Consider the following 12,079-nt stretch of genomic DNA (forward strand, 5'->3'; position numbering starts at 1 on the left):
AGGGAGAGAGATGATAGAAAGCTTACGTAATGTCCCTTGCACCAGGTTGGGATCTCAGTGTTTTTGGCAGGATGGGAGATTCGCTTCCGTTTCACCTTGGGAAGAAACTGTAGCAGCGTCAGCAGGAGCAGGGGCAACCCTCCACCTCCTTCTCATTCCCTCCCCCCCCCTCACCATGCTGTAGCACGACGCCCGTGACCGGGACCCTCTAGTGGCAGATCTCCTTTCTGCCTCAAGGCTCGGTCTGACTGCGGAAGCAACCCCTACCGCCGTCAAGTCGCCCATTCCATGCGCATCCTCTGGGCCCCTTGACGACGGCGGCAGGTCCGCATCCATGTGACTAGGGGGGCAGGACGGCAGCTCCTGATCCGCTAGAGATGCCCAACCCCAGCTCAGCGACTTCTTGTTGTGGTTCATGGATTCCATGAGCTGGGAGAGGAGGTCTTGTGCGTACTGCACCATCGACGACTTGACGATCTCCCCTGCCCCCTGAAGCTTGCCGGAGAGGAACCTTGACCCTGAAGGCAAGTGTCCTGGTAGGGACTCCTGTATGTGAAGGAAGACGACTTTCATGAGGTCCATCGCGGCCTTTTCCTGCATTTGCGCGTCCACAAACAAGGCAACGATCAAGTTGGTGAAGTCAGGATGACAATGAAAGAATATCTTCATGCTGTTCCCGAATCTGAGGAACTTCAGTGAGACTGGATCAGGGCTCTTGCTCCCTGCAGTCTCAGAAAGGCATGCGCCAGCGTTCAGCTGGAACGCAAAGATCAGGGCAGCTAGCTTGTGAGTATCGATGCTGTCGGATTCGGGTGAAGAAGGCAGACCGTAGGCATGAGAGAACTTCTTTGAGAACAGGGTCTTTCCTGTCTTCGAGCAAACCCCTATGATACCGTGTATCATCACTTGTTCATCCCTACGGGGCAAGGGGATTCATTCTGGTCCTTCACAAGCTGCCCTTCCTGTCCCTGACCTGTTCTTTCTTCTCATCTGTTCGTCTCATCCCTTTGCATCATCTTTCATATGATCTGCTCTGCTCTGCTCTGCTCTGCTCTGCTCTCCTATCTTGTCTTCGGGTCCGTGCTCTTCAGCGCCATTCTCACAAATCTGCAACTGACCGACTGTTGCAATTTCACAAGGAATGCAACGGCCGTTATAAAAATGGATGAGAGTAACGGTATGTAACGTTAATACAGTGAAGAGGCAGGCGGCAATGGCGTGGGCTCACGGTAGGAGCGCCGGGGCCTTCGCCTTGTCTCTGTTACTCATGGGCGGCGCCATGGTGGTTCTTCCCATGCTGCTGCAAGTCAAGAGCAAGGAGGGGACGAGAGATGAGCTGCTCGTGCTCAGTGGAAACCCTGCATGGCTTGCCCGCACGCGCACATCGGTACGTGCATCGCGATCGAGTGAACCCCTTCCCGCTGAGCGTGCACACGGTGACAGGTGGAAGACAAGTTTGCAGATCTTGAGGGCAGGATATTGAGCGAGTGAGATGATCGATGGCATTGTATCCTGACAGCGCTGTGACTACTGTTCGCAGCTCCTCCAAGCAGAACGATCTCCAGTTGGACTCAGATGCTTGGAGAGACAACCTGAAGAAATCTGTGAGCTGCTACATAGAGGTGCAAGATGATAAACTCAAAATTTCCGTCAACAGGACAAGGAGATGCTGGAGGATGTCGAGTCTCTGGAGAAAAAGAGGAGGTTGCCTTCGTTAAATGTCCTCGTGAGCGAGTGCTAATAGACGTGCGCATCAGGAAAGTCGCCGAGCTCGTGGCACAAGTGAAGAGGCTGATGCACACACCCGGCCCACCTGGTCAAGATCCTTGCGGAGGAGATCGACAGAGTCTAATGCTCTTGCTTCTTCAGGCCCTCCAGGCCTTGCAGGCCCAATGGGTCCTCCTGGACTTGATGGCCCCACTGGACCTCCTGGGCAGGTTTGCTTGTCGTCTGTGGCAGATGGAAGTTTCTTGACCTTGAGAGCTACAGGCGGGACCTCAAGGTTTTCCTGGACGAGAAGTAATGGCCTGTCTACACGTTCACTTGTCTCCCCCCCCCCCCCCCCGCCCTTACAACACCTAGCCGTTTGCCTGGGCTATGCTGATATTCCCTCTAGGGGCCTGCTGGTCCTATGGGCGTGCAGGGAGTGCCCGGAAGGTCCGGAGTCAATGGAGCTCCCGGTCAGTTGCCTGGAGGGATGGGTAGAGTGAGGAAGGGAGGGTTGGAACGAGGGGAGGGGGGCTGGGGGTCCGAAGACAGGAGAAAAGAAACGGAGGAAAGCAGGGGGCTTCGAGGCAGGCAGGGAGGAAGTGAGACATGCTTCAGGTCCTCGAGGACCCAACGGAAGGTCTGGCCTCAGGGGCCCCGTGGGACCTCGGGGAGCGATTGGTGCGATTGGCCTGAGGGGCGAGAGAGGGGCGCGAGGCTTGCCTGGCCCTGCGGGAATGAAGGGCACGGACGTGGTTGGGCCCAGGTAGGGAAGAGGGGAAAAGTCGATGAATGTGCTGGAGAGTGACACGGTTGTCATCAGGGGACCTCCGGGACCCACTGGCCCTCCTGGAAGGTGGGTCGTGTGTTGCCATAGGCTGCAGCATCTGACGTTCCTGCAGGCAAGGGCCGATGGGCCTTGTGGGTCTCCGTGGCCGACGAGGAGTTCGTGGTCATATCGGACTTCCAGGACCAGCAGGTGAGAACACAGCAATGCCACGTCCTTGCCTCTTTCCCCCCTTCGTATCCCTCTCACCTCTTTCTCTGCTTCCATTGTAGTTCCTGGCACTTGATAATGCTTCTGATTTGCTCTTTTCTCTTCCATTCTAGTCTCCCTTGCCGTCTTTACATCTCCTTACCCATCAGCCCACACTCATTTCCCCTCAAACGTGCTTCGACACCCTATCGTCTCTAATTTCTTGCTCCAGGTGTTCCGGGTCAAAAAGGAATGCCAGGCTTCATGGGGAGAGAGGGACCGGAGGGTGTACCTGGCCTCGCGGGCCCGTCCGGCAGGGATGGACAAGAAGGATCTCCTGGTGCCCCTGGCGAGGCAGGCCTGCCTGGTACCTCCGCATGCTCTCCGCCTTGTCACCGGCGCATTGACATGTCTGCCTTCCAGGAGCCCAGGGACCTCCGGGTGTCGCTGGTATACCGGGAACTGGAGGGCCGATGGGAGCCACCGCTGGGAACGGCCCTGCTGGTGTGCAAGGGACGGCAGGGACTGGAGGAGCTGCAGGGTCGGAAGGTCCCGGCGGTGCCGCCGGAGCGAACGGATCGCCGGGGGCCTCAGGACAGCATGGAGCTACCGGTTGATATTCCGTTGAAACCGCCATCAGGCTGCTGACCCTGACGCGCAGGAACTCCCGGCGCGAACGGCGCACCAGGAACTCCAGGTGAGGATGCTTGCTGTCTGTAACTTGTGCGGGAGGTGGACATGTGGTAGCTGCTAAGATGCGGTTGTTGTCTGTGTTGTGGAGAATTGTAAGCGTACGAGCGGAGGTTCTGAGAGCGATGGATGCAGGTGCTTCTGGAGCGAACGCCGACACTGCCTCGCACCTTCCACATCCACCCTGGAGGGACGGAGGAGAATCTGAGGCGAAGAAAAGGCGATGAGGGGGGAGTGAAAGTGTCCGGCGGGAATGAAATGCCAGTGCGGCAATAGACTAGCAACTGCGACTGCAACGTTTTTTATGTGAAGTACAACTTGTGTAACATCGATTCTCTTGCACGATGGTGACAAGTCATGCAAGCAAGAGAGGCAGGATGATCCCAAGGAGACGGTGACTGAAAAATGCATCGCAGGCAACATCACCAAGCTCGCTATGGCTTCAGCCCGACCCTTCCCAGCTTCTTACATCTTGCTTCTCTTTCCAGCTGAGATGATAGAGATGCAAGCTGCATGATTGGGGTAGCCGCCGGCTTCAGGTGGAGCCTTGAGGGCAAACTTAGGTGAGTGAAGCTGCGCAACTTCGAGCGCGGTCTTTCCGTGCTTGTTCCTCAACATCAAGTCGGTCCCTGCATCTACCAGCACTTGACACACCTGTCACATGCGTCAAATACACGATCCGCCAAGCAGGAGACTCTTACGTCTGCATGGCCGAACTTCGCGGCATCGTGGAGAGCAGTGTCACCGAAGATGTCCTGGACGTTGGGGTCGATCTTGCAGTCGTTGACCAGGAACGAGATGAAGGGTTTGGGGTGGCCCCAGAATGCAGCCTTGTGGAGAGCGGTTCTTCCTGACGTCGGTTCTACAGCTTTCACATCTGCCAGCCCACCCTTTGCAAGCTCCTTGCATGGAAGAATGGCTCCGTGCATTGCATACTCTCTGAACTCCATGCTCGCCTTCGCACGCCCTGAGACCTTCTCGTCTTGGTTGAAGGGGTTGCATCGAGGAGGGCAGCCAAGGCTAATCAGCTTCGCATATGCCTTGGCGAACTCCTCGAAGAATAGCTTCTCGTCCTTGGCAAACTGGACGGTGTACTTCTTGAAGGAAGGATCCTGAATGAGAGCCAGGTCTGTCGGAAGCATACCCAGAGTCCCAGTCTCCACGTCAGTGTACATTTTCTTCCCTGCCCAGTCCTTCAGCTTCCAGGTCTTCTCAACAAGGTGCTTGTAGTAGTCGTTGTTGAACTTGAGCGGCGTGTGCGTCCATGGCCCGTCGTACCCGCTCCTGATCTCGTGCATTCTGCCAAGAGTGTGGCCGCCAGACAAGGCGACAATCTCCTTGTCGTCGAAGCCCATCCTGTTGAAGACTTGACGAAGGTGGTCAGCTCCTTGAGATGCGTCAGGAAGGCGACCATTGGGTGGGACTCGCACAGGCTTCTCATCGTCTCTCCTCCCGAACTTGAACGGGATCTTGGGTCCTCCAAGGAATTCGATGGCGGCGCAGCCGGCAAACGCCCAGAGGTCAGCCTGGGATATCTCGGGATGGTTCTCCTTGATAGGAAGGAGGAGGTCTCTGATGATGGACAGGCCCTTGTTCGCCTCGTCGTAGACTTGTGGCTCAAACCTCATGGTACCCCCATCGCTCCCCCCACTGCCATCCCTTTTGTCGTACGTCCCAGCGGCATGCCAGGCAATCCTCATAGCGATTGGGCAGGCATTCACCTTCTGATTGATCAGCGCCTGACGGATCTCGCTCTTGAGCGCATCATCGTTCACAACTGTCCCCTCCATGTTGGTTTTGTCTTGTCCTGCACCTGCCAAGAAGTTCTAACAGCCGAGTTTGTCCTGTTGGGAAACTGTCCACCAAGATGCTCTCTGCTTGCAGATGACCGTAAAGCTGCAGGATCTTTCTCTTGTGTGTACGTTGAAGAGCTTACAGTCGTGTTCTCCTTCTAACTTACCCCACACGTGCTGACATCGTTGCCTCTCCTCTCCTACGATGCAGCAAGGGCGCAAGGTTGTGGCTCCAGCAAGGACCCCCTCCTAGACAATCCCGTCCGATAGATGAAGTACCCCTACTTATGCTAAGGAAGAAGTCAGCCAGAGGTCAATACCCTTACCTCTATGTAATGGAGACGCACTCGAGAAATCGAGGATCCTGTAGTGCACTGTGAGACCAATGCTTGGTACTCATCACGTTGTGAGGGGTAGTGTCACTACCCCCACCCCCAGACGTGATTTACGACCATGAGCAAATGAGGATCATAACCTTTTGAAGGTAAGTAACTTTGAAAGTTTTCGTGTGAAACTCGAGCGGAAAGTTTGGGAGTTAAACTTGAAATGTTCCGCCAGCTGCCGCTGCATGCTCATGCGGGGGGGAGGGAGGGCGGCTGTGCAGCAGGAGCAGGAGCATGATCAGGAGCAGGAGCAGGATCAGGGGAAGGAGCAGGAGCAGGAGTGTTGTAGAAAGAACATGAGGAGCAGACCTACGAAGTTCTGGTGATGAAGGCGGGAAAGGAAGAGGGGGTGAAAGAGAGGGGTTCGAGGATGATGATGAGAGTGAGGGGATGGTGCATTCAGTTTGAGGCTGTTCGGATGGTGATATGAACTTGAGCTGGTCAGGATGCCGCAATCCGAGCATCACCACCACCCAAGGGCCAAACTGAAGGTCTGGATCAGAGGACTACCTCCAGCGATGACAGAAGAAGAGTTCAAGGAGGTATGCATGTACTTGCTCCCGGATGTGCTGGCTGAACGTCCCCTTTCAAGCTTCTTGAGAGCATAACTCCTCCCAACAACAAGAGCATCGATTGGCAAAGGCTCGTGCCTGCCAACAAGCGGGTATGCGAACATTGATGATGCCATGATGGCTTCTTGGAATGGTGAGAGGAGTACCTCTAGGTGCCGACCACCACAGCCTATCTTCACTTCTCAAACGAAGAAGCGTTGTTCGGCCTATTTTCAAAGCTGGATGGCCACAAATTCATCGATGCGAAGGGGAGGGAGTACCGGGCCTTGATTGAGTATGCGCCATATCAGAAGATCCCCAGGAAGAAAGTCATCGACAAGAGAGAGGGAACGATCGAAAAGGATGCTGACTTTATAGCCTTCCAAGAGAAGCTCGAGAGCGAACTTAACATGAAGGTTTCCATTTGGCACCACTAGCTTCAGACCTCATCTCCGGGTGTTGACAGGTGGAGTCAGCTGAGGCATGGCTGGAGCGCAGGGAGCAGGAGGCACAGGCTGCAAAGGTATCATCCCCCTCCCTTCCTCTCGCCCCCAACCATCGTCCTGTGCTGGTTCGTGTGGAGGGCCCTGACAGGATCGTCTCAAGGCTCTGCTGTCTGCGGAAGGAGAGAACGGGGTTGTAGTCCACGAGGTTGTGCACACTCCTCTGCTCGACTACCTCCGAGAGAAGAAAGAAAGAGACCAGCGGTGAGTGTCTAGCGTGACTGCGCCGTGACTGGATCGGCCGATGACAGCCTTGCAGCGATCGCTCCAAGAAGCGAGACGAGGAGCGCAGGAGGAAGGCAGACGAGGAGCGGCAACGGAGGATGGGGCGATCGTCTGACAGGAAGCGACGGGGTGAGGTTGAGTCCTGCTGCCCTGCCCGCTCACGCTGCTCCTGCAGGCCATCAAGGGCAAGGTCCTGCTCCTGGAGTCCGGCAAGGAGGACAAGGTACTGACTTCTCTTCCCCTGTTGAGTGTTTTGCCCGTCCGATCGCTTTGCTGGGCGACTGATCTGCGTTGCACAGAGCCGTCAGACCTGGTGCAAGGGCAGCCTGTGGCGGCTGGAAAGTCCAGGAGCGGCCAGACTCCCCGGCAATCTCACCCGTCCGAAGGGCAAGGAGAAGCAGCTGCTCCAAACAGCGCGAGACCCGTCAAGGTTCCCGGGGAAGGAGGCAAGCCGAAGGGAGGGCAGGAGGGAGGCCCGCCACGTGGACGAGGACGAGGAAAGTCGGCAAATGCGCAAGGAAACCCAGGCAACCAGGCAGAAGGAGGAGGTGAGTGATCAGAAGCAGCATCTGAGGTGGCTGAAGTGCTGCACAGGACGAGGCCGTGGAGGGCACGCGGCGAGGGGGGCAGGAGGAAGACCGCAGGGTGTGTATCGGCCGCGGTCTATGAGGGGAGAAAAAGGAGAGGGTGGGCATGCAGGGCAAGGATAAGTTGATAGCTTGTTGGTTATGAATAGTTGTGAGTAAGGCAATAACGGACGATTGAAGGAGGAAGAGGTTAGGAAACAATCTGCACGTGCAGGAGAGAGAGAGTCCAGCTGGAGTCTGCAAGCAGGCGTCTTCAAGCATGGATGAGGCGGTTCAAGTATCGAAGGGTGACAGCTCCTCCTCCAAAGGGCACACGAAGTTCAGTCACACTGCTCGTGGCGCGTCAAGAAAGCAGAGGAGGAGGGAGGGGAGGGCAAGACCTGACGTTGTCCGTATGAAGGTTGAAGCATTCAAGCAGCTCCTCGTTGAGATTTCCTCTCTGCCAGTCTCGTCAGACACATTGAGCAGGAAGACGGGGAGGAGAGGGGAAGAGAACGAGGGGCAAGAGGAAAGGGGGGAGGGGGAGCAGGGGGAAAGTGGAAAGGGGGGAGAAGAGGGGGGCAACTACGAGTATGAACAAGGCCTTGATGAGATGGTCGATGAAATCCGCGTGCATCACGATGAGCATGACCTGCTGACCTCTCAGCTGCACCAGCGCGTGAGGATGAACGACAAACAGACGGACCGGATCCCGAGAAGCAGCCTCCTCCTTGAGCTGGAGGGAGAGCACCCAGTCGGCTGCCCGACGGGCCCTCTTAGGCACCTCGCTCTCCTCCTCCCTCCCTGCTCGCCTGTCCCACTCTCCCTCGGGGAGAAGAGACGTGTCGTAGCCGAACTGCTCCTCGATCTCCTGCTTGGTTAGCGCCTTGCCGGGCCCGCAAACTCCTGCCACCGCCCTGCCGTAGATCCCTCCGCTCTCATGGAAGTCCGGGTGAACGAGGCAGCTGCCCCCAAACTTGTCGACCAGCGGCTTCGCTGTCTGCAAGGCTCTCTTCATAGGGCTGCAGAGGAGGGAAACTCGCTCTCCTTCAAGCTCGGGGTAGAGCCTGGACGCTAGCATCTCGGCCTCTACCTCCCCTCGCTGCGAGAGGGGAGGATCATCCGATCGCTCGCTGAACCATCGCTCCCTCCCTTCCTCCCTGGCATCGAACAAGTCAGAGGAGGGAGGGGGTGATGTATGCTGAGACGTACAGAGAGATCGAGTCAGACTTGCGCTTCCCCTCAAGCTCCTGCCAATCAAAGACAAGTCAGCAAGAGGACGTGCCGGTACAGCCAGGGGATACCTCCATAAGGACGTTGTTCGTGGACTGTCCATGGCGGACGAGGATGAGCCGGAGGGCGGGGGTGATGGGGGAGGAAGAGGAGGAGGAGAGTCGGAGAGCCCTGGGAACGCCTGGCTCTGCGTAGGACGAGGCGCTCGCCATGGATGCGAACGCGAGCAGGGGGTATAAAGGTGCCGCCATCGGCAATTTAGCTCGGAATTTGGTTATTTTAGTTAAAACTCAGCTAAATATAATAGATTTGGATTGAAATTAGACTGAATGCGGGTAATGTAAGTGGAAAGACGTTAAAATTAGTCGACATGTAGAAACAGGGAAAGTGATGATCTGATCAGTATCATGTCTGGAGTTGGGTGAGCTGGCACTGGAGCAGAGCAGAGCAGAGCAGAGCAGAGCAGAGCAGAGCAGAGCAGAGCAGAGCAGAGCAGAGCAGAGCAGAGCAGAGCAGAGCAGAGCAGAGCAGAGCAGAGCAGAGCAGAGCAGAGCAGAGCAGAGCAGAGCAGAGCAGAGCAGAGCAGAGCAGAGCAGAGCAGAGCAGAGCAGAGCAGAGCAGAGCAGAGCAGAGCAGAGCAGAGCAGAGCAGAGCAGAGCAGAGCAGAGCAGAGCAGAGCAGAGCAGAGCAGAGCAGAGCAGAGCAGAGCAGAGCAGAGCAGAGCAGAGCAGAGCAGAGCAGAGCAGAGCAGAGCAGAGCAGAGCAGAAGAGGAAAGTATCAATGGGATGATGAAGTAGATGATCCAACGAACAAGCGAGATCGACAACACTTCCCTCCAAACAAAACCATGGAGCTGGAGCATGAACACACAAGGGCAGCTGAAACAGTCGAAGCTCGCGGCTTCTTCATGGTGGTGGACACAAACTGTTTCCTCGCTTACCTTCCATGGTTGTCGTGCCTGTCCAAGGCGGCGCTGCACTCGAAGATCAGGCTGGTGGTCCCCTGGATAGTAGCGTGCGAGTTGGATTCCCTGAAGCAGAGACCCAGGTACTTGTGCATGCTCTTGTTCTATCACGACCGTGACGCTCTCCTCCGCAGAGCAAACGACGGGAACTTCGAGATAGGAGCTGCCGCCAGGTGCCCAACCTGAGAGCTCCTGGACCTTGCTCAACGTGTTTGCAGAGCTGCAATTCGCTTCCTCTTCAACGCATTCAAGCATGATCAAGTGCTGGGGCAGGTGATGATATCGAGCTGTAAACATACTCCTCTCACGCACTCCAGACTGTGTTGCAGGACAAGGATATTGTGGACAGCCACCAGACCAGATTGACCAACGACGATCGTATCATGCACTGCTGTTTGCAGGTTCTTTCACTTCCCCTCCCCTTCCCCTTTTTCCCCCCCCCCCCCCCCTTTTTTCCTCCCTCCTACCCTGCTCTCAATTCCTCCTATCCTCCCCTTCCCCCTCTTGCTCCCCTCCCCCCCCTTCTTCCTCCCTCCCTACTTCCTCTCAATTCCTCGTAGCTTCCCCCTGTACCCCTCTTGCTATCCTGCAACCAACTCCCCTGGCTCCTTCAGACCCAATGTTGATGTCCACTGGGAAGGTCGGATTGACAATGGGCAGGTGATGAAGAGCCCCTACTGTCAGAAAGTTCTGCTGCTCTCTGACGACAAGAGCCTGGGTGTGAAGGTTAGTTCGCCTGATCTCAGCTTTCCTGCACGAGTTGACATTTGCTGCAAACAGGGTCTGATGAATGGAATCGAGACCTTCACGTTTGCAAACGTCCCCGGCTACATCCGTGACATGGCAATGCAAGGGTTCAAGGTTCCCCATCACTCTCTGCGTATTGCTGCATGCACACTATATCACTTTTATCCTGTTGTTTCCTTTGCTCTTTCCATCCTTCGTCCTCTGCTCACTTTCTCTCTCTAGCCTCCCCTCCCTTTCTCCACTGATCTCTCCCAATATTACCACTGTTCCATTACCCCCCACGTGAATCTCAGAGCAGGAAAAGGATTCCATGGACATCGATTACATAGATGGAACTGATCCTGTGGGGTGGCTTCCTGTACAGTCATGGTGAGCGTCGAGGAGGAGATCAAGTCGTTGATGTGCCAGCGGGCAGGTTTCAGTCTAACCCTCCCCTCAAGTTCAAAGGAGGACAGACCCAAGTGAGTCATGCTGGAGATGGTTTGTGGAGAAGACTTGCGTTTGTGACTTGTTTCCTGCTGCAGCTGGTGGCGTCAGTAGTTGAGAGCCTGAGAAACTCCGGAGGTAGGAGAGGAGGCAAGGAAAGTCTCGCTGCTTGCTTGACGGGGTTGTCCAAAGACAGCTACAAGCAGCCGACGGAATTGAAATTCCAACCTGAGGGCTATGGGTCATGTCGGACGGAAGAAATCTTTCGAAGGTTCGGATGGCTAGGGTGCAGGATGGACGAGGCTCTGCCGCAAGCTAATGACGAGGTGACAACAGCACGAGGAGGCAGGACGGCAGGACGTGACTTGCTGCTGCAGCTGTGGAGGGTCCTGAAAGAGATCTGTCACAAGGTCGTACCAAAGATGGAGAAAGAGCTGCAGAGTCAGCATGGGAGCGCCTGGGATACGGTCGTGAATTGCCCGCAGCCATGGGAGGTAAGTGAGGGAGTGGAGGTGGAAGAAGGGTAAGAGGGAGGATGCAGGGAGGGAGGGAGGGAGGGAGGGAGGGAGAAGGGCAGGTAGAGGATACTTGAGAGGTTTCTGACTTGCTTGCTCAGGAAGGGGATGTCCTGCACATACTCAGAACATCATGGCGTACAGTCTTTCAGAAACCTTACGGTAAGATCGGACGGATGAATCTGCTTCCGTGCTCGTGAGCTCATGCTCTGCAGGACTCTACTTGGATGAGGTTGCATCGCTCCAAGATCTTCTGAGGAAGCTGAGGAGAAAAGCAACCTTGATAGGTGCTGCTCATGCCTGCTGGAGGGGAGGACTGATGGTTCAGATGCCTCAGTACACGAGTCCCTCGACTACCTCAACATCCTGTGGACCTTTGTCGAATGCTTTCGACTCGAGGATAAGGTGAGAGCTGAAAACTCCTTCCCGCTGTGGCTCTTGACCGAGGAATGGGCAGAAAGAGGCTGTCCTCGCCAGCGCCAGGTACATCCTGGATTGCGTCCGATACCTGGAGCCCAAGGCCGAGTGGGTTTGGACGGGAAGTCTTGACAAGGGAGTGGAATGTCCAGATGATCTTACTGGCGTCCTTTCCATCCTCCTCCCTGGTGTCGAGGCTTGCCAGATGCCGCTCAGGCCGCCTCCTCCTTCCCCACGGCCCTCGAACGGCTTTCTTCCTCAGCCCAACTCCCAAACTGCTGGAACCTCTGCCACCTTGCCAGACAATGACGCCGACCACATGTTGATTGAATGAACTTGGCAACTTTGAACTCAGCGCCGCACAGCCCGACTCATTTCAGAG

At 56.0% G+C, this 12,079-nt stretch overlaps 7 protein-coding genes across 7 annotated transcripts in view; 4 read left to right on the plus strand and 3 right to left on the minus strand.

The window, feature by feature from the left end:
* GUITHDRAFT_153921 (hypothetical protein) overlaps positions 1-222 on the plus strand; it is a 2,768-nt gene extending 2,546 nt beyond the window's left edge. Inside the window, exons 2-3 of the mRNA XM_005828017.1 lie at positions 27-107; positions 175-222. The gene's annotated coding sequence lies outside the window, so the exon portion shown is untranslated. The remainder of the gene's footprint in view (positions 1-26; positions 108-174) is intronic.
* A 75-nt stretch (positions 223-297) lies between these two features.
* On the minus strand, positions 298-1,092 carry GUITHDRAFT_153922 (hypothetical protein; the record flags this gene model as incomplete). The annotated part of the gene is made up of 1 exon (XM_005828018.1): positions 298-1,092. A coding segment is annotated over exon 1 (563 nt), but the record flags the coding sequence as incomplete, so codon positions are not given.
* A 121-nt stretch (positions 1,093-1,213) lies between these two features.
* On the plus strand, positions 1,214-3,085 carry GUITHDRAFT_175500 (collagen type protein; the record flags this gene model as incomplete). Its single annotated transcript, XM_005828090.1, has 11 exons — positions 1,214-1,387; positions 1,444-1,487; positions 1,541-1,604; positions 1,658-1,704; positions 1,758-1,816; positions 1,870-1,937; positions 1,990-2,019; positions 2,117-2,180; positions 2,335-2,473; positions 2,531-2,574; positions 2,916-3,085. Coding segments are annotated over 11 exons (903 nt in total), but the record flags the coding sequence as incomplete, so codon positions are not given.
* Positions 3,086-3,659: 574 nt separating this feature from the next.
* On the minus strand, positions 3,660-5,163 carry GUITHDRAFT_88523 (hypothetical protein; the record flags this gene model as incomplete). Its single annotated transcript, XM_005828019.1, has 2 exons — positions 3,660-4,027; positions 4,075-5,163. The coding sequence occupies 2 exons, from the start codon at positions 5,161-5,163 to the stop codon at positions 3,839-3,841; spliced, it is 1,278 nt and encodes a 425-aa protein (XP_005828076.1). The 3' UTR covers positions 3,660-3,838.
* Positions 5,164-5,995: 832 nt separating this feature from the next.
* GUITHDRAFT_142255 (hypothetical protein) lies at positions 5,996-7,497 on the plus strand (the record flags this gene model as incomplete). Its single annotated transcript, XM_005828020.1, has 9 exons — positions 5,996-6,091; positions 6,142-6,213; positions 6,274-6,516; positions 6,567-6,623; positions 6,695-6,807; positions 6,863-6,962; positions 7,004-7,051; positions 7,128-7,376; positions 7,423-7,497. 9 exons carry the CDS (start codon positions 5,996-5,998, stop codon positions 7,495-7,497), a joined length of 1,053 nt encoding a protein of 350 aa, XP_005828077.1.
* Positions 7,498-7,668: 171 nt separating this feature from the next.
* Positions 7,669-8,839, minus strand: GUITHDRAFT_112831 (hypothetical protein; the record flags this gene model as incomplete). The annotated part of the gene is made up of 6 exons (XM_005828021.1): positions 7,669-7,744; positions 7,796-7,854; positions 7,984-8,046; positions 8,101-8,554; positions 8,607-8,644; positions 8,699-8,839. 6 exons carry the CDS (start codon positions 8,837-8,839, stop codon positions 7,669-7,671), a joined length of 831 nt encoding a protein of 276 aa, XP_005828078.1.
* A 636-nt stretch (positions 8,840-9,475) lies between these two features.
* Positions 9,476-12,031, plus strand: GUITHDRAFT_142256 (hypothetical protein; the record flags this gene model as incomplete). Its single annotated transcript, XM_005828022.1, has 14 exons — positions 9,476-9,675; positions 9,727-9,765; positions 9,811-9,865; positions 9,922-9,993; positions 10,253-10,318; positions 10,373-10,453; positions 10,638-10,708; positions 10,755-10,800; positions 10,864-11,091; positions 11,143-11,259; positions 11,382-11,442; positions 11,496-11,567; positions 11,609-11,685; positions 11,738-12,031. The coding sequence occupies 14 exons, from the start codon at positions 9,476-9,478 to the stop codon at positions 12,029-12,031; spliced, it is 1,479 nt and encodes a 492-aa protein (XP_005828079.1).
* Between the last annotated feature and the right edge of the window lie 48 nt (positions 12,032-12,079).

The sequence above is a fragment of the Guillardia theta genome (genome assembly GCF_000315625.1).
Source record: "Guillardia theta CCMP2712 unplaced genomic scaffold GUITHscaffold_62, whole genome shotgun sequence".
Lineage (NCBI taxonomy): Eukaryota > Cryptophyceae > Pyrenomonadales > Geminigeraceae > Guillardia > Guillardia theta.